We start from the raw sequence: 22,475 nt of genomic DNA, 5'->3' as shown, positions 1-22,475 counted from the left end.
ACTGAAATGAAGTCAGTATTTATTCATTTAAGCAGATATTGACAGATCCAATCAATTAGATATTGTGTTGTGAACATTATTGAACAAATTGTTTTGATCATCTCTGTAAGGCTTTTACAACGACTGTGCATTGGCAAGCTCAAAATAATATAGCAGAGAAAAGCAGACAAACAAATCAAGGTGGATAAATATATACATATACAACAAGCAGTATCCACTAAGGGCGGTAGTTTTCACACACAGATATTGCACATCTCATCAAATATTTTGGTAACATTGTTGTATGTCTTGTTGTCTTAGATAGGGAGGTTCTGTTGAGTTGTCTGAGCATATCAAACCAAATGTTTGTAATAAAAAAAAAAACATATCTTAAAATGACACAAAATACACAATCAGTACAAAAGTAAACTGTACATTCACTCCCAAAAAGGAGTTGTAAATAAAAAGCTCTCAACAATCCTTATTGGTTTGCAGAAACAGCCTGGTGGGGTGGGGGTGAGGGGGGGGGGGGGGGACGAATACAAAACATATGTCAGCATTACTGCAATTAAGTTTTAATGAGCACATATAGAGAGAAGTGTAAGTGCTGTTACCTTCATTCTTTCAAGCATGTTCTTTCCGCCGAAGGCTCGCAGCAGTTTGGGTGTGGGGGGTTTGATTCCGAACAGTGCGAGCCCCTTCTTCTTGTCGTCATCTGCTTTAGCTGCTGCGGGACCCTTCGCCTTCATCAGTTTCCTACACACAGACACGGAGAAGCTGGCTGAACAAAGTGCTCTGGTGCTAGCTACAAAGCAGCTGCTACTCAGGTAACAAATTGAGTATTTCTGAGTCCGATGCCTAAGTTTGCTGCAATGTAACGGTTCTAAAGAGAGATCAAATGTTTAAGGGAAAGGAAAAAGGTCTTTGTTGCTGAAATGTGAGCTGCCTAGTATACACTTTTCATACTAGGATTATATACAGCTAATATCAACATTTGGTGATAACATTTCTTTCAGCAATAGCTCTGTACTTGAGCAAACGTGTTATTGGTTTATCATTTAAAAACATCATTGCAGGAATGTGTGCAGTGGCTCTGGGAAAGAGTAAGATGTTGTAGTAGTGGTGTGTCCTGAGTGTCTGACTTACTTTCCCTTCCTGGCCAACACTTTCTGAGACTCTGGGTAGTGGACCAGGATGTCAAACAGGTCTTTCTTCTCCAGGACGAAGAGGTTAGCAAAACCATACGCTTTGACATTAGCTGTCCGCCTGTTCCCTCCATCTTTGGAAGACTGCAACAGACTGAGAAAGAACAACATTTTAAGGATGACATTTCCCGGACTGTATTCTTTGTCTGTGGATTTGACTCTATTATCATCTAGATCAGGGGTTCCCAACCTTTATTGTGCCAAGGACCGGCAGATACATTTAAAATAAATCGAGAACCGGTTGTCAATTTTAACTGATTTTAATATTTACTCACCAGCCGGTAGCAACAGAGACTAATTGTATGTAACAGCCTGAACAAATAATAGAACAATATGCATCCAAAACATATTAACAACGTTTGAAAAAAGAAAAAGAACCGGTGTTTCTCGGAAAAACGGAGAACCAAAAAAATGACGTTATTCAGTGTGTGTGTGTGTGTGTGTGTGTGTGTGTGTGTGTGTGTGTGTGTGTGTGTGTGTGTGTGTGTGTGTGTGTGTGTGTGTGTGTGTGTGTGTGTGTGTGTGTGTGTGTGTGTGTGTGTGTGTGGTTAACACATAGCAGCCTGCAGTCACTCTTAAGCTGTTCTGAAAGTTAAACACAGTGAAGGCGGTGCGTAAAAAGGCACAGCTCTCTGCGCGCTGGTGCTCCTCTTCTCACAGGCGGAGTTACACGTCCCGCTGCTTCCTGATGCTGCAGCCATTTCATGAAGTGAAGGAGGTTTTCCTTCTTTAAAACAGCTGCGGGCAGCAGATACTGTGAGAGTCCCGGACATGAATTCATAGATCAAGGCAGACTGGTTTACAGACTCTCCTGTTTTGCCAATCCGGTGCTTAAACAAAACACTACACCCCTGGCCGACATGTTCTTAAAGAACAACTTCCAGGTTAAAGACACCTGTGAATAAATGTGTAGGAAAATGATGAATACACTAGATTTTCAAAAAAATATACAGAAATATACACTACAGTGACATCTGGCGTCGTTTTTGTAAGAAATGTTCACTTCCGCATAAAAAAGCCTCGGCACGTGACCTCCCTCGTGTGACGTAACATGGGGGACACAAGGGGGAGAGCGGCCGGTGTAACGTATTAATAAACATGGATCCAAATGCTAGTTTCGACACAGAAGACACAGAAGAAGTTGAACATGAATATTCAAATGCATATGACGGACCACAACCTTATAATTATGAGCCTGCTAGGCGTCCAAGAGACCAGGAGCAGCCAAGGATTAGAAGAAATAACGGCCATCGGAGAGAAATTGAGCTGTGGTGTGAGGAGAACCAGTGGAGAACTGGGCAGCTGTCTTGGTGAGTGACCGGCGTTAGCTACAGAATGTTAGCTAACGTCACATCACAACATTGTGAAGTTAGCTATCATATATCAGGCTATAACTAACGTAGCATTGATAATATAGTAACATTACTGGCAGGACTGTTGATACTGATCCATAACAGAAACTAATGCGCAAGTATCAGCCGTATCTCGCGTTACCTAATGCAACTCCACACTACGGTGCCGTGTACCGGAGGAGAGACGCGAGATACGGCTGATACTTGACGATCTGGCGGAGAAAGGTTGTGGAGCGTCCGTTGATATGTCGTTGTAAATGGCTTGATGGAAAGCAGGTGTGTAGTCGGGGAGGGTGCACAGCTGATTGCAGCAGGTGAGTGGAGGTTGAGCCGGGAGCCAGGAGTGACAGCCACCACGCACACACAAACAACACAGACAGGGGGAAACAAACAAACACAAAGGAGACGGCTGGAGCAGTACAGCCACCACAGCGTTACCTAATTAATGCAACTCCACACTACGTCTTACGGTGCCGTGTACCGGAGGGGAGAGAGAGAGAGAGAGAGAGAGAGAGAGAGAGAGAGAGAGAGAGAGAGAGAGAGAGAGAGAGAGAGAGAGAGCAGCGAAGGGGGGGGGAGAGAAGTAATACGGTTTCCTGATAAAGCTGTGGAGAGTATGTGCTGCAGGGAGGTGGATTCACAACGCACCCAGGAACCAACGCTAGCTCCGGTCCTTTTTACTGTGGACTCGATGTCCTCACAGGCTGGTATTTGTGCAACCTGCACAAACACAATACTGCACCATGATTACAAATGGTGAAATACAATGTAAAACTACCGAAAAATACCAGCTCACTAAAACACAACCCCTCAACTCAACGCAACTACTAACTATACCCGCGGTCAGAGAGCGGAGATGTTTACCCTTTGTGATGTAATATGACGCGTTTGACGTATGACCTTAAAAAAAAGCAGTTTTTAAGAGCAGAGCTCAAAATTGCTCCTTTCCCTCTGAATTCCTGCCCTTCTGTCTCGTAAAACATATCAAATCCTACATTCACTTTTTTAATTGTAATTTTCAAGCAAGTTTAAGCATAAATGTAGAAAAAAAAAAAACCTGCAAGATGCTCTTTAAAATGAAGCCTGAGTTTGAAACATATCTCAAATAAAGTATGCACTGCCATTTCCCCACATAAATATAACAGTCTGCAATGAAACGGTTGTCTCCTGTGCGCTCCTCTTCCTACTTGGCGCACCGGTAACTTTCGCGTACGCACGAGAGGCTGAGACCTTAGGCTGGGCCGCCGAATCCCTCGGAACATCATGAAAGCCATTTTCAACTGTTTTCTGTTGAAAGTTTAACTAGGCTACTGGATTAAATAATATGACTGCTAGTATAGGTGCGAAAATTAAACACTTTTTGAAAAAAACATGATGATAAAAATATTTTTATATATTTATAATTCTGCAAATATTACGATAAACTCGCAGCTATTTCGCGGCCCGGCAATAACACCTCCGCGGCCCGTTACCGGTCCGCGGCCCGGGGGTTGGGAACCCCTGATCTAGATTACATTGTGGCACATGAATCATCTCTGTGTGACAATGACTCACCTGATTTCTCCAAACACACATCCAGCCTTCAGGGTGACAAACACAATGCTGTTGTCCGGCCCCCCCACCACCTGCACCGCTCCCTCTTTGATGATGTACATCTCTTTCCCGATGTCCCCCTGCAAGATGGCAAAGTCAAACACATGCAGAAATACACAAAATAATGGACAGAATAACAAACAATAAATGATTAGAAAATGTCCATCCATCCATCTTCTCCCGCTTATCCGTGGTCGGGTCGCAGAGGTAGCAGTTCCAGCAGAGAGCCCCAAACTTTCTTTTCCCTGGCCACATCAACCAGCTCTGACTGGGGGATCCCAAGGCGCTCCCAGGCCAGCGAAGAGATATAATCCCTCCATCTGGTCCTAGGTCTACCCCTTGTTCTCTTCCCAGCTGGACGTGCCTGGAACACCTCCGTAGGGAGGCGCCCAGGTGGCATCCTAACTAGGTGCCCGAACCACCTCAACTGGCTCCTTTCGACGCGAAGGAGGAGCGGTTCAACTCCGAGTCCCTCCCGGATGACCGAACTTCTCACCTTATCCCTAAGGGAGACACCAGCCACCCTGCGGAGAAAACCCATCTCGGACGCTTGTATCCGCAATCTCGTTCTTTCGGTCATGACCCATCCTTCATGACCATAGGTGAGGGTAGGAACGAAAATGGCGCGGTAGACAGAGAGCTTAGCCTTCTGGCTCAGCTCTCTTTTCGTCACAACGGTGCGGTAAAGCGACTGCAGTACCGCTCCCGCTGCTCCGATTCTCCGGCCCATCTCACGCTCCATTGTTCCCTCACTCGAGAACAAGACCCCGAGATACTTGAACTCCTTCACTTGGGGTAAGGACTCATTCCCTACTTGGAGTGGACAGTCCATCGGTTTCCTGCTGAGAACCATGGCCTCAGATTTGGAGGTGCTGATCCTCATCCCAGCCGCTTCACACTCGGTTGCGAACCGATCCAGTGAGTGCTGAAGGTCGCAGACCGATGAAGCCATTAGAACCACATCATCTGCAAAAAGCAGTGGTGCAACCCTTAGTCCACCGAACTGCAGACCCCTCCCCCACGACTGCGTCTCGGAATCTGATCCATGTATATTACAAACAGGATTGGTGACAAAGCGCAGCCATGGCGGAGGCCAACCCTCACCGGAAATGGGTCCGACTTACTGCCCGGGACCCGGACACAGCTCTCGCTTTGGGAGTACAGAGATTGGATGGCCCTGAGTAGAGACCCCCTCACCCCATACTCCCGCAGCACCTCCCACAGTAACTCCCTCGGAACTCGGTCATACGCCTTCTCCAAGTCTACAAAACACATGTAGACTGGATAAGCATACTCCCAGGCCCCCTCCAGGATCCTTGCGAGAGTAAAAAGCTGATCCGTCATTTCACGACCAGGACGGAATCTGCATTGTCTGACTTATAAAGGGTGATACAGATCTGAACTTCAAAGGCCAAATTCAAGAGGGAAAATAAAATAATGTGGAGCGCATTTAGACGTGATAATAATAACTTACCTTTTTTACGACAAAGTCACCGGGTAAATAGATGATAGACTTGAGCCTCAGCAACATGTCCACCAACATCTGCTGGTCGCAGCCCTGGGGAGACAATAACAAGATGTTTAAATGACCTAATGTCCAAGCTGCAGTATGTCTGCTTCACTGTGTTTATGAAAAGGCACCTTGAAAAGTTCAATCTTCTGGAAGGTGGTCAAGTTGATGTCGACAGCGATGGCGGTTCTCATCACCAGAGGCATGCTTTCCAGAAGCTCCGTCTCGTCTGAAAGCACCAAGGTCAAACAGGAAAGGTTAAAGGAGGAAGTAAAGTCACTCTTTTAAGATGCTGTGGATTCTAATAATGAAAGGCTTTCTAACAAAAGTAAACTGAACACTTTGTGTAGTGTTACTGACCCAGCATGCCCTGAGCGTCCCAGGTGTAGGTGTACCAGGTGCGGACTCGGTTTTGCACCTCAGTGGGGATGTGATTGGTCACCATGTAGGCCACAGTGCCGTCCATGGAGGATCTGAAGTATGTCTGTCCTGCTGTGGCTGCACCGATGACGTCCCTCATCTGAAGCACAGGGAAATCTTTCGTTCAAATCGGAGAACTACTGCAGTCGATTACACGTGTTTTTGTAGCTAAAATCTGTACATTTAACAACATTTTTGACAGTCAAGACTTCACAAGGAACCGGTGGAACACAACATTTAGAGTGACGGATGATGGGGTGTTAGTGGAACTACTATGGTGAGATGAATGGTGGTGTCTGTCATTTCAAACACCACACGTTGTATTCATCTGTCACTACATTACGACACCAAGGAGACACGGTCATTTAGAGGTTTCTACAGGAACTGAGCATGCTGGGACTTTGACTCATGAATTAGCTCCATGTTACCTGTCCAATCAAACTGGAGAACACAAAGACGCCCACGAAAAAGTTAGTCATCTGAAAGGTAATCTCAAACACGGTATGGGGTTCGATAAGACCCCCGATGTTGATCAGACTGCGGACAGCGTAGTAGTAACAACGCAGGTACCTGTGGAGAGGGGGGGGGGGGGGGGGGCGTTAGGCCGGCAGTCACACTCACTATATTTCACTGGCCTGTTATATTTTGGGACGGACATAGTGCTAAACGTGTGCGCATGTGTTGAGGAGGAAGGATTGCTATGTATCCTTTTTTTGGCTTGAATCCCTTGACATCTTGCTGCCAAAAATATAAAAAAGGTAGAAAATAAAGGTGCTCAAATTCAAAGAAAAAAAATATATATATATATATAAATAAATAAAAACTTTTTAAAAAATGATTATAATTAAACTACCTGGATAAGAATGGTGGACATAAAGAAAGCCCCAAAAAGGTAGTTTGTCATCTGAAAGATCTGTCCGAACATGGTTTCTGGTAATGGCAACTCAGCGATCATCAGCAGGGACTTCTCGGCATAGAAGAAGCAGCTGAGGTAGCTGCAGCAGCGGCGGACAGAACATACAAGACATTTTCAAAGTGTGGACGCCACACAGATGGAGAAAAACTACAACTTGTTTTCAGTGCAGAAAGCATTGACTCTAAAAGCTGGCTGGTGTTTGATAAACGTGTCCCGTTTTGTCACGTGTGGCAGCCCCTATGTTTATGGGAAACTACTTTACTAGACCTTTATTTAAATGAGCAAAAGAATAAATAATATAATATGTATTTAATATCCTGCTTCATTTTGTTTACTGTAAATTGGTATTTCAACATGTATATATATATTTTTGTAATGCTTTTTTATTTCTATTTTGAGATGTTTACATTTATTTATTTATTTCTACCCTTTTCATTTCTCTTATGGGCAATGCCTTCTCTTTTATGCTGTTGCAAACATTTGTTCAAATTGGGATTAATAAAGTACATTTTATCTTATCATATAAAATACTACTTAAAGTTCAAATTGCGTTTATAGATAAAGATGCCGGTGAAAGTGTGTTTCTTATAGAACTGGGATTAAGGATAAAGTGTCTTTCACAATGATCAAAACATCCCATAGATTATAACATTTTGTATGTTTTACAAAATGTTCCACCTCACTCTCAGCATATTTACATTTCTTTCTCATGGTCTGTATTTAATGTTTATTTATGCATGTCTATTCCTGGAGAGATAGACAACTAAAATGCCTCACACTTTAACTGTTGTGCTTACGCGCTGCCCAGACCGGAGTAAACCCATCTAGTCTTCCCGATTCCCTGATACTCTGAAGCCACGTAGTAGAAGCAGGCGTTGAGGTGCAGCATGAAGAGAAGATATCCAATGGTCCGAATCACTCTAATGGAAAAGTAAAGAAACGTCTCTTTTTATCTGTTCATTTGACTTTCAACTCCCTGTCAAACAGACAGCCTTTTTTGAAGTGATTAAAATATGGTAACATCAATTACGGCATGATCCTTTGACTGACCTCCAGATGTAAGCTTTGGACATTAAGCTCTCAAGACGATCGCTGAACTCAAAGAATGTGTCCGCCTTGAGAATAAGCATGAAAGTGTCAGCCACAGGAAGGAATCGAGGTCAAGCATAAATTGGCTGGCCTTTGTAACACATGGGGAAACTCACCTTCATCAGACGATTGGCTCTGAAAACGGATTTGAATCCAAACTCTAGGTACAGCAAGTCGAATGGCATGATGGCCAGCATGTCCAGCTGTTGAGGGGAGACAGAGATATGAGGTCACTGAGATTAGTTCTTCCTCATTTTTCTAAGAAATTGAGTTATAGTACCTTGAATCTGAAAGATGTTCTGTAGTTTGTCTTTGTCACCAGCCGGTCTGTCTAAAAAGGGAACAGAATCATTTGTCAATTTGTTCAATCTAAATCATTCTCATCATCAGGATCTACTGAATGAAATTAGACCTACTATGATGTCCCCTCCTCTGACAAACTGTCTGCGGGGCTGGAAGAGGATTGTGTCTATGAGGTAGATGAGGTCTGCCACCGTATCTCCGGCGAACCAGAAGGGAATGGCATATTCCGAGTGGTACGGGAAGCACAGACGGGCCGTGATAAACCAGGTGTTGTAGTTGAAGGCCAAGGTCACCAAGCTCAGCCAGGCGATGTAGTGCCGGTCTGTGAAAGGGTCAATGGTGTTCCCCAGCACAGAGTCCATCTTGTCCTCAATTGGCTTCAGAACAACGTCCACCGAGTACCAGAAAGCTTCCTTTATCTTGGTCGGTATGTTCCTATTCAGTTGCACATTTACAGCCTGTAATATCTTTTGCTTCTCGTCTTCCTTCTTCTTCTCGGCGTTCTCGTTTTTCTTCTTCTCCTGCTCCTCTTTCTTCTTATCGTCAGCCTCTTCCTTCTTTACGCGGTCCTCCTCTGCTTGCTTTTTCCTCTCCTCTAGGAGTTGTGTGTGTTCGTCTTTGAGCAGCACAGGTGCTGAAAGGACAATATTTAAAAGTGGGCTGAGACACGGAAAACAAACTTTTCATTGTTTGTGAACTATAAAGACTGTGAAGCACGGAAGATACCGCAAGTCGCTGTCATGCTAACTTACACAGCTGAAGGGAGGCTGTAATGCGTTAGTACTTACTGACAGGAGGAGTGATCTCTGGGGATGAAGCGTACTGATCCACCACTTTCTCTTTGTAGATGTTCAGTCTTTCGTGCATGCGTTGGGCTATGGATCTGAGCTGCTCGTCTGCATACTTGTTTATGACAATGGGTGGAGGTGGAGGAGGGGGCGCCTCTTCTCTGTAGATTAAAAAACAATTAGCAGAAATATTAGCCACAGTACCTTGGATATGAATGAAATATGAATTTAAGATAAGATAAGACTTTATTCATCCCGAAGGAAATTGTTGTGCCAGAGTAACAAAATACATAAACACAATAAACACAGCAGCAAAACTGTAAACTAAAAGTGCAGCAAAAAGAGCAATATATATATATATTATATTTAAGATGGCAAACAAGCAATTTATTTTGCAATTAGCAAGCTGTAGCAAGACTAGTTGGAGGTGATGTTACTTAGTGCCTACAATCAATATTTTTGACAAAGAGTCTGCAGTTGTCATCGCATCTATTGAGCTTTAGTGTACAGTTTTCTGAAACATAACTCTAGTCTACTTTGTTGGTTCAGTGTTAATGCTCTTATTTGGCCAGAGCAGACACTTGTTTGAGCAGCCCAAATTAAAACTCTTAAAACCCATGAAACACTGCCTGCATAGCGCTAACTAGATGCAGTGGGTGGAGGATTTAGTAGATTTAGTTACTTCCCTTAAGAGTGAAGTGGCCAATAATGGGAGAAATATTAGAATTAAATAAACCAAGTTGCCAGAAACCAAACTGGATCCAATGCTAATGTTGTTGTATCAGCTGGGTGTGGGTAATAGCCAAATATGTGCTAGAAAGATTGCCATTTCAACTTTAACGAATAACTAATGATTGTGTTCACAGCTTTTTAGCATCTGCCTGCAAGTTGGTCAAACTAAACTAAAAGTATTAGCAGAGAAAATGAAATGTTATGTGTCTTTTAACGAAAAAGTAAGAACAAGCCAGTAACTGTTTTACTTATGTAATGTCTACGGTCTACAACTGCTTTTCACCCAAATAGTGATTTGTCATTTCAAATTAAACAACTTTTACTGTGAAATTACATTAAAAGTTGAAAGGCTCAGCTTAGGAAGTAACAGGCAACTGCAGCCTCAGCAGTACAGATAGAGAAGAGGACATATGTGCGATCTGTGCTCATGTGTCGCTCCCTGGTGTCCTCAATCTAGTATTACACCCAGCTGAAAAGCATTTGTGTCAAGCTACAGGAGCTACAGTCTATCTATGGTGTCAATTTATTGATTTGAATAAACCACTACCGCACCACAACATCCTGATGGTAACCATATATGAATTGAATAAGTTCAAATGTAATCAAATTAAAGACAATACTTTTCACAATAGCTTGAAACAAGTTTATATCATTTTGTTTAAGTTTATATCATTTTGTCCAATGATGTTAGGCTAAATTACAAAAAATGCCTCTATTTATAACTCAACAATTCAACAACACTGCAAACTGCCGCCTCTTAAATGACCATATGGTTTAATAGGCACCTCCTCTCTTAATCATACAAACATTAATACCTTCATGAAGTTAGAATGTATTGAACAAAGTTATATTAGACAGCATAAGTGTAAGTTAGAGAAAACCAAGACAAAAAAAAATAGTTCATAGACAAAACATTTCTTCAGTTGTAAATTGTTTTTTATGCCATGGCAAACTGCAGATATTTATTCTCGTCATTCAAACTGATCGCCGACACGTCTAAATGTGCTCCACATAAAGCCTCACCATCTTACTGCCACTCAATTATCATCCTTTGATTCAATATTTAATACTAATAATCTACTCATATAGATAAGTGATATTAGTTTTTAAGTGTTGCAGGTCAATATGCCACAGTCAGGTTTTTTTTGGCTGGGCCCGAAGCAGCCTTGAGCTCCTTAAACCTTAAAAGCTGCAAAGCTTTTAATCCACTTTCAGGTCAACCCCGCCTTGTATGCAAGTTGTTCCGAGGGATCAAGATCTCACATGTGTTCATCTCTGTGTCTCACTGTGTTCTTGCCAGAGAATCTGATTAATTAGTGGCCATTGGGTGATTAATTGAAACTAGTTCGGTGGCAGTGTCTTGGCAGGCGTGTGGTTTGGTACGCTAAAGTGGTGTTTAGAGGCTCGACGGATCAACAAACTTAATCTACTCTCTTTAATTGCCCAATACTTTTATTATACTCTCAATGCATCTCCCAGCTATTTGTCTGCAAACATATCAGACAGAGAAAATACCTGTGATGATGTATTGCTCAAACTATTGGAGACCATAGAAAGCAGCAAGGGTGCATTTCTTACCCCTCAGGTCCAGCTTCATCAGGGTTAGCAGGAGCTGCTCCTGGGGCAGGGGCTGCTGCCGGAGTGGGGGCCGGAGCTGGAGCTGGAGCTGGAGCTGGAGCCGGAGCTGGAGCCGGAGTAGGGGCAGGTGTTGATTCTGAGCAAATGGGAACAATCAGAATCCATAATAAGTGTATCTCCTTCAAACACATTTTGCTCATTTTTTTAGCCTTGCATTTGAACAATGTATTTAGCATTATGCATTTCCTGAACTTCTTCATTTTGTGTTTTTTTTCATGTGACTTTTCTTATTTCATTTTTCTTGCTATACAAATAACATCATTATTGTTGCCACGGTATGTTAAGCATATGGCACTTTGTTAAGAGATAGGTTTGGATTGTAAATATTTTAAATACAAAATAATAACCTCAGAATAACAGTACATCATTCCGTGGCTATACAGTCTCACGTCATTATCAATTATGCTACAAATGAATATATAAAAACATGTGTGATATAAATGAAATGGACACTGTCCATAATACCAGATTTGTCTGTGGTGCATGTTTTAAAGTAAAGGCCTTTTAAAGGGCAAGTTGGTTTTCAGATAAATTAAGTAAAAGTATTATTATCTATATAAGGTCAAATAACAGAGCTATGACACACCCATTGTGCTTGATGGTACAATTGCTACAAGACAAGTGCCTAGAAGGAGACTACACTATCAACAAGTAACTGAATTCAATGCATCTTACATCAGACTGCAGGGTCAATGATGTTTGCACAGACAATAAGTTCAAGAGACGTTAAATGTTGTACACTCTGTTGTCTGAATGATCTGATTTTCCATTTCAATAATTAATAAATAATAATATATATGTATTTTTTTTAAGTGACAGGAATGGGCAATACAATGTTTTGAAAACTAATACAGACAATGGTTAAGTTGCAAATGCTGAAGTTCACTTTAGTACAAAGTGACAACATTTGCAGTATGCCTGGTATACAGTTTCAACCTTAAAGGACAGTAAAGTCCAGGTGACACACAAAGTAAAACAAAAAGGGAAGCAGAATAATTTGGTTTCTAAATGTGTGGTTTCAGCCTCTCACATAAATGATCACTTACCCTGCGGTTTGTCCTCTTTCTTGGCCTCATTCTCCTTATCGGCTGGCTTCTCCTCCTACAAGACAAATCAACATATCCCACAAAGTTGCTCATTAGTCAAAACATGGTCATTAGAGAGACACTTTCATTTTGAGAGCCTTTTAAAGAAAAGGGAATTTATCATTTGACAAATTACTCCCTTGCATAATACACTTTTTTTTCTAAAACAAGCTGGGTCTGAGATGAAATGAATTTAAAAGTGCCCGTTGGGTAATGAGCAATTTCAATGAGGTCCGTGTCGAGAAGCAATTTGATTTGATTCTTTGTTGGCAAGGGTACGGCACAATTGAGTGTATGTGGGAGCAGATAAGATGCCACTGATGTGAGGAACAAATGTAAACCAAACTTGCTGTGTTACAGGCTGGATGCAACACTGCACATTATGTTATCATGCTTGATTTCAGTCTTGGCTGTTGCAGGGCTATTGGACGCTTGTTAAAGCATTGTAGAATAATTGAATGCATTAGAAATCCCTGTAAACATTACACAGTTTACAATTAACAGTTGTATTTACCTAATGAATATATAGCACACTTTTTTCTTTTTAAAACAAGTCTTACCTTGGCTGGAGCTGTAGCTGGAGTTGGATCTGTAGCTGGAGTTGGATCAGGAGCTGGAGCAGGAGCTGGAGCTGGAGCTGGAGCAGGAGCTGCAGGGGTGCCTGAAGCCTCTGGCAACTGCGGGCCAGCAAAGACTCTCTTCAACCTGCCAAACATGTCCAGAAAACGAAGGTAGCACCTGCTGTTATAGCTGAAATACTCCCTTCTAGATTAACCCTCTCTTTTCTCTTTGTCAACCTCTTCTTCTTGCATTCTTTTAAAGCAACAAGTCCACACAAACAAGCTGTCTCCAATGGTGTTACTGCTTTTAGCACCACTAATACTCCTGCACAGAGAATAGCCCCCACCATTGGTGTCATGTAAGCCCATCACCATAAGATTGAAATAGGCTTACAGATGTAAGCTTACTGCCTGTACAGAGTACATGTGTGTGAATACTTTCACCATTGCACATAATGTACGTTATCTAACTGGCTCTTCCAATATGTCTGAATGTAATAAGACACTTCCATAAAGTAAAGGTGCTCAAAAAGTAAGCCTTTAAACGTTATTTTACTAGAAAAACAAAAGTAGGATGATTTTTTTTTTTTACTTGATTCAGTACAGTTTTGATGCCAGAATGGAGAAGAACTACTATATTTAAATTGGATTTTATGATTCTTTCCTCATAAATAAGGACTTTCATGGGCTTAGAGAAGTTGCGACATTTCGCCTTAAAATGATACAGTAGGCCTAAAGTTAGCTATGACATAAATATCTGTACATGGGTTGAATATGTGTAGTTGGTACATTCTGTAGGTCAAACTTAAAGAAATTCGAAATAATAAAACAAAGTTATGTTGCTAGAAAACGACATTTCTGGCCTATTCAATGAGGGATGCATTAACGCACGATTCAAAATGGCGGCGGCCGGCAGTTAACAGGTGAGTACAGTGCAACGAAAATACATTAGCGTTAACCTGAGGGACGGACGGTCGCGTGGTGGGGGTTAATTTTCCGTGAAGAGGGCGAGGGTCGGGGCAGCAGTATTTTTACTTTAAATTCAGGAGACTTGATGCAGAGTTTAGGGGCACACCAACCATGACCGCAACCACACTGTACAAACAAATACATACAACAATGGCAGTTTTCACATAACGTGGGCAACAATCAACCACGAGCAACAGGTCATCTTTACAGATGTGCGTTCATGGATGTATAATAAGAACTGGATACAGCGTCGGAGGCGGGGTCTCGTTCTTTCCAATGAGAGCTGCTCATTGGCGCATGAAGACAAAATGGCCCAACTTTTGAGAGAGCGAAACGTCACAGATTACTAGGGATGTCCCGATCACCTATTTTTGCTCCCGATCCGATTCGCATCATTTGATTTTGACAATCTGCTGATACCGATTTTTCCCGATCCGATCTTTATGCAATGCATTAAGAGAAAAAAAGGTAACAGATAACGACTGGTCATCCAACGCGATGAATTAAGCTATCTTGGCTGTTATTTTTTGGGCCTTTTCACTGTTCTGGGGCAATTTCTCTTTCCTTTTAAAAGTCTCTGAAAGTGTTGGTTGTTTCAGTGCCGTTACCTGAGTGGCCGCTGTGTACTCGTTGTGTTGTTGTTTGTGTTTGTTTCTCAGGTTGCGTATTAGATTGGTCGTGTTGAACGTAGTTCTGTTCTTTCCACCACGCGGAACCTCCGCCTTGCAAACATTGCATCTGGCTGTTACACTGCCTTCGCTTTCAATTATATAATACTTCCAAACTCCTGACATTTTCTCTGTCCCGACTCCCGAGTCACCAGCTGAACGTAGCCTCTTGTTAGCTTACTGCTACTATTAGACACTGCGCCCTCTCTGTTGCCTGATTTGAGAGAAATAAGCAACCAGTTCTATGAAAACAAGCCCAAAAGAAGCAACACATACATGATGTTGTGTCATTTTAAACCAAAACTAAGGCCTCAGGATGACTTTAAGACGTGAACATGGTCATTTTTGTTTTGTAACATTAAATAAAATAAAAATATTTTATAAAAAAATAAAAAATTCCCGATCCCCGATTTTTTTCTCCCGATTCCGATCTTTTGAAAGACACGTGATCGGTTCGGGACATCTCTACAGATTACCCATCATGCCTAGCTGTCAGAGCGGAAGAACCCGTATGTGCGCTCACAGAGCATGCGCCCCTTAAGCCCCGCCCCCGGAGCTCCCACTCTCGGCTCAGTCAGAAAATACATCTAGATTCGGCTTTTAGTGCATTTTACAACTTTAAGGACCTAATCATTCTAATAAGGGCTATAAAATAGTTCATACTGGGTAGTTTATTTAGTTTTTAAAAAAGTATCTGCTGATTTACAGATGTCTCTTTCCCTATTACCGCTTTCACACCAAGTACTTTGCTGTACATAGTGCCAGGCACTTAGTACCCCCATGGCACTAAATACAGACCGCGTTCACACCGGAATAAGTTCCCTGAGAGAAGATTACGCAAATGAAGCCGCTGACGTCCCTTCTTCTTCTTCTGCTTTGGGTTTACTGGCAGGCCGCAAACCACTTCACGGCGTATACTCATACTTGCCAACCTGAGACCCCAGAAATCGGAAGCAAAATGGGGGGGGGGGATGGTGCTAGTGGATCGCCGGAGCTGTTAGATTAACATTAACATTTAGTACATTTATTGTAGTTCTAGGTGCAACGCCTTGCAGCCTGTAGCACCATCCTTGATGGAGCATATGTGTGGGCTGGACCTGTATTTGACCGGAAAAGAGTGAGCAGAGAGTAGAGTAGTTGTCGATTCTTGTTCTGTTTTCTGTGACTATCTGCCTCACCCTCTTACGGCCCGTCTACACTACAGGCATGAAAAAATCTTGAAGCTGGGCGTGTCTGAAGCTTGGCGATTTTTTGCGAGCAACCAATCACATGAATCTCCCGCCCCCGACATACAAAGCAATAGCAATGTTAAAACGAAGTAAACTGGATATAAACTCTCCAAACAGGTGAAAAAACTATCAGTTTCACCCACTGTCTCTGCCACCTCCCTCCATGCCTGGTTCCTCCGGTTTGTATCCCGGTAAATAGTTCCGGTCGTAAAGAACCGGGTGATTTGCTACGGTAATATCTCGTTTGGAATATGAGGAAATTAACTGCGGTCTGGCTCTCCCAGCTTGCACGCGGCTTGATTGGCTGCGCTTGCACTGGCGGGATTTGCATAAACGGGATTTGATTGGCTGAACTTTTGATGCCGATAGATGCTCGTGATGCTTGCAAAGCCATGCCATGCTCCCCACAATGCAGTTTGGCGAAGATTAAAAATCTTCTACGTCACCCCATTCAAGTGAATGGGCGAAGCGTTGAAAGCATTTTTGGATGCCTGTAGTGTAGACGTACCGTTAGACTTTGAGTTGCGCGCGCTACTAAAGAGACATGTTACCATGGAAACCAAACAATGGTGTAGCTGTATTAAAGTCCGAGTGGAAACAGTCCTGAGTAAATCTGATTTTGTCAGAAATCGGGAGAAATGCGGGAGAAATATAACCCCGGGAGGAAACCGGGAGAGGGCAATGAAATCGGGAGTCTCCCGCGAAAATCGGGAGGGTTGACAAGTATGTGTATACTGCCACCCGAAGTCCCCGGCCGGAAGTCCCCGGAGTTGGGGACTGGCTTCAGTAGTAGCTGCTCTCCCAGCAGCTTCTACTGAAGCCTTCCGAGTAAATCGCCAGAACCCCGACACCTCCTCATCACTCCACCGCTCCCATGTTTTTTTTTGTGTTGCCATAAGTTATTCTCTCTCCGTTGGTGCACGGGGCTAATGCTAATGCTAATAATGCTAATGCCAGCAAATACAATGGCGGCTTCAAAAAACTTTTCAGAGTTTTACGGGGCGTTGTTGGCAATTCGCCCATCCAATAGAAATTGGTACTTTTTTCTCCCCAGGATAGTACCACCTCTCTAGCAGGCACTAAAAATGGGGGTAAAAGATCCCGGCACTAAGTACTCTTTTTGGTGTGAACGCAAAATAAGGGATACTAACGGAACTAAACGGGAAAAGTACCCTGGTGTGAACACGCCTAATGTCAATGGGGAAAAGTCTTTCTGGGCCCAGTGACGTCACGGACTGATACGGAAATTGTAGTACTGTCATTTGGACGCAACGAATATTTTCATCAGAGTCCGGCACACTTCCTGGGGGCTTCTGTGCGTTCGACGAAGGCAACAATATATCCTGCTTCCGGCAACGCCCCCGACCTCTACCACAGTATAGGGAAATCACATCTTACATCAAAAAACTCAAATACAACAAAGACGTTCAAATACATTTTTAACAACATTTAACGCGACATGACAATACACTGACTAGAGGATCTTAATTAAATTTGACACATCACAAGATAATCATAAAAGAAACCTGAACAGCTAATTAAAGGATACATACCCCTCTTCAGTTGACTTGACATGGTATCTCCCAAAAGGTTTAATTGATGCTCAGACACCACCTGCTGATCAAAGCGTGATAACAGGCAGAACTGTTACAGGTGTCTTTAATAAACATGTGAACTCTGAAACAGGCTTTTTCTGCGATTTTCTCTTAAGTATATTATTATTGCTTAACATAAAACAACGGCTAATGTGATTAAACGTGTGTAAATTAATACTTTTCCAAATGTTTTATCATAAGAATATTATTGCTCTTAAACTAGATAGTGGCAGTGGTTTAAATAGTGACTTTGTGTAAAGATTATTTTATTTTATTTTTCAGAGCAGGAAGCTTAATATCATTATTTATCTTCCTTAAAGGTTCCCTGTTGTACTGTTTTAGGGTTAGGGTTAGCTATCAAAATGGGTCTAACATCTGTCTTTGTTTTGGTGCATTAGTTTCCCCAACTGTCAATAGGTGGATTTACCAGGTGAATCAATACTCAGTGGATGCACAGTTAAAACCCAAACACAGGTTAAAAGACGAGGAAGCAGCAGGAAGAGTTTATTGATGTATTCATGGAATAAACTTACAAAGTCCCAAGGCAAAAAAGGAGTATCGGCAGGAAAGACTGATTAGGTGAAATGCTGACGTGACTTCACGATTAATAAAAAGGGACAGTTCAAATTAATCAGGCGAGGCAGACAATCAAACCTGGCAGGAAGTGAACGGATCTAAAACAAGAGGAGATGTGAGTTACAGAATAAAACAGAAAATGAACAAGTTAAATGTAACAACAGGTTCTGACACCTGTGTGTTTGGGTGCATATACATTTCTCCTGTCCACATGCTGTGATTCATAATGTAGAGACTTTACATCACATTAAATGGTTTCATCAACACCAAGATACACACAGGAAGAAATTACAAGTGTGGTTATTTCACACCATAAATCTCTCCATTTCACTTTCATTATCTCACATACTTTCCTGTTCCCATAGCCCATACCTCAGTAAGACACTCATTTGCTTGCCTGTCATTAAGAATAAAATGACACCCACCCACAGGGCCCATATTCTGCTGTTCCATCTCTCTTGTCACAGGGAGAGAGCAAACCAATGAAATGCCACGGTGATGCAGACGGGGCTTGACTCAGCCGGGGGCTTCGTGTAATGTATCTCGGAGCGTTCTCAAGGACCATTGACTTGTCTGGGGCGCGGAGATGAGTAGAGGAGGAAGCAGGCGAGTCACTTTTTCATGCCTCTACATATTTCCGCTACGCAGTGATGCAAGGGGATAGGGTCATTAGATCCTCTCTATCTCTACCATTACTCTAATTATGCCTTGGGGGGAGGGCCTAGTCACTGACACTGCTGTGAAAGAGCTTGGTTGGTAATAAAAATAGCAAATAATTGTGTTGTTTGTTGTGTTACTCACTTTGCACCTATGGAGAGGTGAAGAAAACCCTTTAAGTACCTTTTTGATGACTCTAAAATGGTACATGGAATTGGGGAAAAGTGATTATAGGAGATGAATTACTGTAATTGTGTCTTAATTCAGATAAACCCTGACCTTTTCACCTCCTCAAACACACTCTACCGCATCGCTTGAAACCAGCACATAGGTTACAGCTGTCAGTCAGCAGCAGAACGACCACATGGTACCTTGACAGGGTAGCAGCAAGAGCTACATTTACTGCACAAATTGGAGGAGGCTGAATTCCGGTGGCCAGTGACATATGACTCACCGCTCTAATTGCTTTAATACAGAGCTGCTCTCTACCAGGGGTCTGGACATTATAACAAGGCCTAACCAAGGAGGCCAATTCAAAGTATGGGCTTAATCATTGTGACAAAGGCCACAATGATTACTCTTTTTATAACGCTATAAAATTCAAGCACTTTACAGTCACTATTTCAGGGGTCTCCAATCAGTGACGGGAGGACGGAAAGAGGCCGTGATTTGCTCAGAGAAAAGGTAAGAGTGATTACTTCAAAGAGAACACTTATCCCACTGTTTGAAGTATTTGAGATGTATTTTAATGGACATGGAGCTTTGACTTGTAAGCTTGAATGTAGATCTTAACTTTGTCTTTAGGTGCCTTAATTATTCAACTTGAAAGATGGCCAGGACTTTTCTGACCCAGAGATGACCCAGAACATGCTCCCTGACTATAGGGTTCATATATATATCCAGTGTGAGTTATGAAGTTTCGTGTCTATTCATTTGGATTTTTTTGGTGCTGGAATACATTAAGAATCAGAATGCTGCAGATATTTTGAAAATTGAACACCATTTTTTCCCGTTTTTCACCCGTGCTAGAAACCTATTAAGTCCTACACACCAAATCAGACCCACAAGGATTAAAGTAATAATCCTTTCAATCCTCCTAGGTTTTTTGGCAATGTTGTTGCTAAGCATTCTGGTTATTTTGTGGTATTTTTGCTTTCCTGTTGAGAAAGTTTTACTTTCAGGTGTAACTGTTAATCTTATCAGCCACGGTGGCCCACACTGCTCTCACTAAATATCTAGTTTTCTATGCTTATTGCTTTTTTCCAGAACAACCTAAGCATTCCTGTGCTCCATTAGTTTTGTATGTAATGTGTTCGTTTAGGCCCTTGTATTCGTTAAGGAAGCGCATACATTGATGCCTAATATGGCAAGTTATACATTTATGTAAGTTAAAATTCTCAGAGTAATAATGTACCTACAGTAAGAGAAAGAATCCTTAAAATGGTATAAATGTGATGTAATTACGTGCTGCCTTTGATATCTACTCTACAAATAAATGTTATGTTGGTGATCAAACACTTTGCACATGAGCAGTATTGAGTGTAGCTTGGGAATGGTGGTTCAAAGGGAATGTGTGACAAGTTTAAAAGGGCTGAGTGTTGACACATGAAGTCTACGTTTTTAATGTTAAGGGCTGCATTTCTGTGTGCTTCCAAAAGGGGGCAGAGTATCCTTTCATATGTCTCCTCTCCTTCAGACGATTGAGCTATTTTCATTAGAATTAGCCAGATGCTGTTGAGAATTACCCTGAGATCTGAGAAAGCCAACAAGAGCAGACACCCGTGTGACTTATGAGCACTTTAAAGTCAGCCACATCTGGTGCCACTACAGAACTTGTCCCAGGGAAATAAAAAGGAGCCACTAATTCAACGTCAGACCCAAGAATTAATGCTTAACATCTGATTCTTTGTGATGAGGCATTTTTTTGGGCACTGGCTGTGACTCTTTGGGTGTCAAAAGCTTAGTTTAAAAACATTTCTTTCAAGGGAATGGTGATGTATTGAGTGTAAGTGCTACACAGGAGGAACATTTGACAGGAAGATGCCAACTTGAATGCTTACTTAACATTAAAAAAACCTTTGCTTTCAATGTCCCATCATTATTTGGGTCTCATTTTAAAGATTCCTGGATAACACCCAAAAATATCAATCACGAATAATTGATTTTCCATCTTGAATTGTGTTTTAGCAGCTAACAAAAGTCTGACAGGGTGAGATGAGGTAAGCGAGACAATACAAGGCTGTGTTATTATTGGAGAACTCCACAGTTGAGAAAAATCTGATTCCCAGCCATTCCTATTGTTTCACTCTTTCCATTGATCTCTTCCCAAGGTTGCAGAGTGCTGGTTTACCGGACTCTCCTGGTGAAGATGTTTGTGTTTTCAAAGCTTCTTACCCAGAGCATGAGAAGCCTCGGTGGGGTCTATCAGTGTGTGAGCCACAGAGCGCTGAGGTGTGTCATTGAGAGGACCTTTGGGGGTTAATGCCTGGCCGATTGATGTGCACATTAATCTGAATGGAGGCATAAAGTGACAGGTCTGTGATTTAGACTGCCTATTAAAGCCTACAGTCACCTGTTACATAACGTTATGACTCCAGATCAGAAGCTCAGGTGCTCTGAGCCGCCTGCATGAACAGGTGGATGATAAGCAGGGATATGCTAACCCTTACGCATCAACATCAGGCCTTGGGATCTGCGTCGTGATGCTAGTTATTCATATCTACAGGATGTCTGCACGATTCTTCCCCCGTTGGCTATTTATACTGCTCATATGTGCGTTGTGGCCTCATTCACATTGCTGACAAGGCAGAGGTGGAGCTCAGAATGATTTGAAAGTTTTTAAAAGTACAAAAGTGCGAGACGTAACATTGGGAACAGTCAATAAAAGGAATAAAGGAATAGGGGAAGAAAGGAATGAAAAGAAAACACAAAGAGAAAGGAGAATGTGAGAGGGAGGACAGGAAATATGGATGAAAGGGATGGAAACAGAAGGAAGGAAAAGGTAGAAGGCAAGTTCTCTCCCTTCTCTCCCCCCTGCCCCAACTGGACTATAACTCCCCACACACTCAGACACTCAAATCCAGCACAAGACACTTTTTTAAGCTGCTAAGGACAATCTGCAATACGTGCACATTTTATGGACAATCTTGCACCAAAGATATTGATATTGAAGTGACTGTTATTTTGTATATATTGATTGTTGTGGGGTTTTTTTTATCTTAATGTTTGCATACGTGTAAATGTTTCTGTTGATTGTGTATATAGGATATACATAGTTTTATACATATCTGTATTACTGTATAATTTTACATTCGGGATTGTTGGAAACGTCATTTCGATCTCTCTGTCTGTAAACACAAACTGAGTAAGATTCACATTAAAGTTGACTTTGAAATAAGAAAGGAAGCAAGGGTGTTAGAAGGAAGTGAGAAGAGGGAGGAAGGAAGGTAGGAACTGACAAAGGAAGGAAGGAAGTGAAAAAAGAAAGGAAGAAAGAAAGACTTTTAGAAGGACATGAAAGAAGGGAGTAAGCCACAGATAGAAGTAAGGGGTGATAAGGAAGGAAGGAAGGAAGGTGGGGGTGAGGGATGACAAAAGGAAAAGTAACTAAC

The 22,475-nt window shown here is 42.1% G+C and overlaps 1 protein-coding gene across 2 annotated transcripts in view; it reads right to left on the bottom strand.

Moving 5' to 3' along the window:
* Positions 1-21: 21 nt before the first annotated feature.
* The window catches only part of LOC307026252 (cyclic nucleotide-gated channel beta-3-like), a 91,589-nt gene continuing 69,135 nt past the window's right edge, over positions 22-22,475 (bottom strand). The window contains exons 3-19 of one of the 2 annotated variants that reach the window (XM_079661502.1): positions 13,171-13,315; positions 12,572-12,623; positions 11,466-11,601; positions 9,156-9,316; positions 8,481-9,001; positions 8,345-8,395; positions 8,181-8,267; positions 8,026-8,090; positions 7,773-7,895; positions 6,913-7,054; positions 6,000-6,159; positions 5,771-5,868; positions 5,604-5,687; positions 4,091-4,209; positions 1,126-1,278; positions 594-735; positions 22-481 (exon numbers count right to left, since the gene is read on the bottom strand). In XM_079661502.1, coding sequence (XP_079517628.1) covers positions 461-481; positions 594-735; positions 1,126-1,278; positions 4,091-4,209; positions 5,604-5,687; positions 5,771-5,868; positions 6,000-6,159; positions 6,913-7,054; positions 7,773-7,895; positions 8,026-8,090; positions 8,181-8,267; positions 8,345-8,395; positions 8,481-9,001; positions 9,156-9,316; positions 11,466-11,601; positions 12,572-12,623; positions 13,171-13,315 — 2,260 coding nt within the window. In that variant the 3' untranslated portion in view covers positions 22-460. Of the gene's footprint in view, positions 482-593; positions 736-1,125; positions 1,279-4,090; positions 4,210-5,603; positions 5,688-5,770; positions 5,869-5,999; positions 6,160-6,912; positions 7,055-7,772; positions 7,896-8,025; positions 8,091-8,180; positions 8,268-8,344; positions 8,396-8,480; positions 9,002-9,155; positions 9,317-11,465; positions 11,602-12,571; positions 12,627-13,170; positions 13,316-22,475 lie in introns of both variants that reach the window. The other variant, XM_079661501.1, reaches the window with a different exon arrangement.

The sequence above is a fragment of the Notothenia rossii genome, assembly GCF_949606895.1.
Source record: "Notothenia rossii genome assembly, chromosome: 12".
Taxonomy (NCBI): Eukaryota; Metazoa; Chordata; class Actinopteri; order Perciformes; family Nototheniidae; genus Notothenia; species Notothenia rossii.
This window is presented reverse-complemented; position numbering and strand designations above follow the sequence as displayed.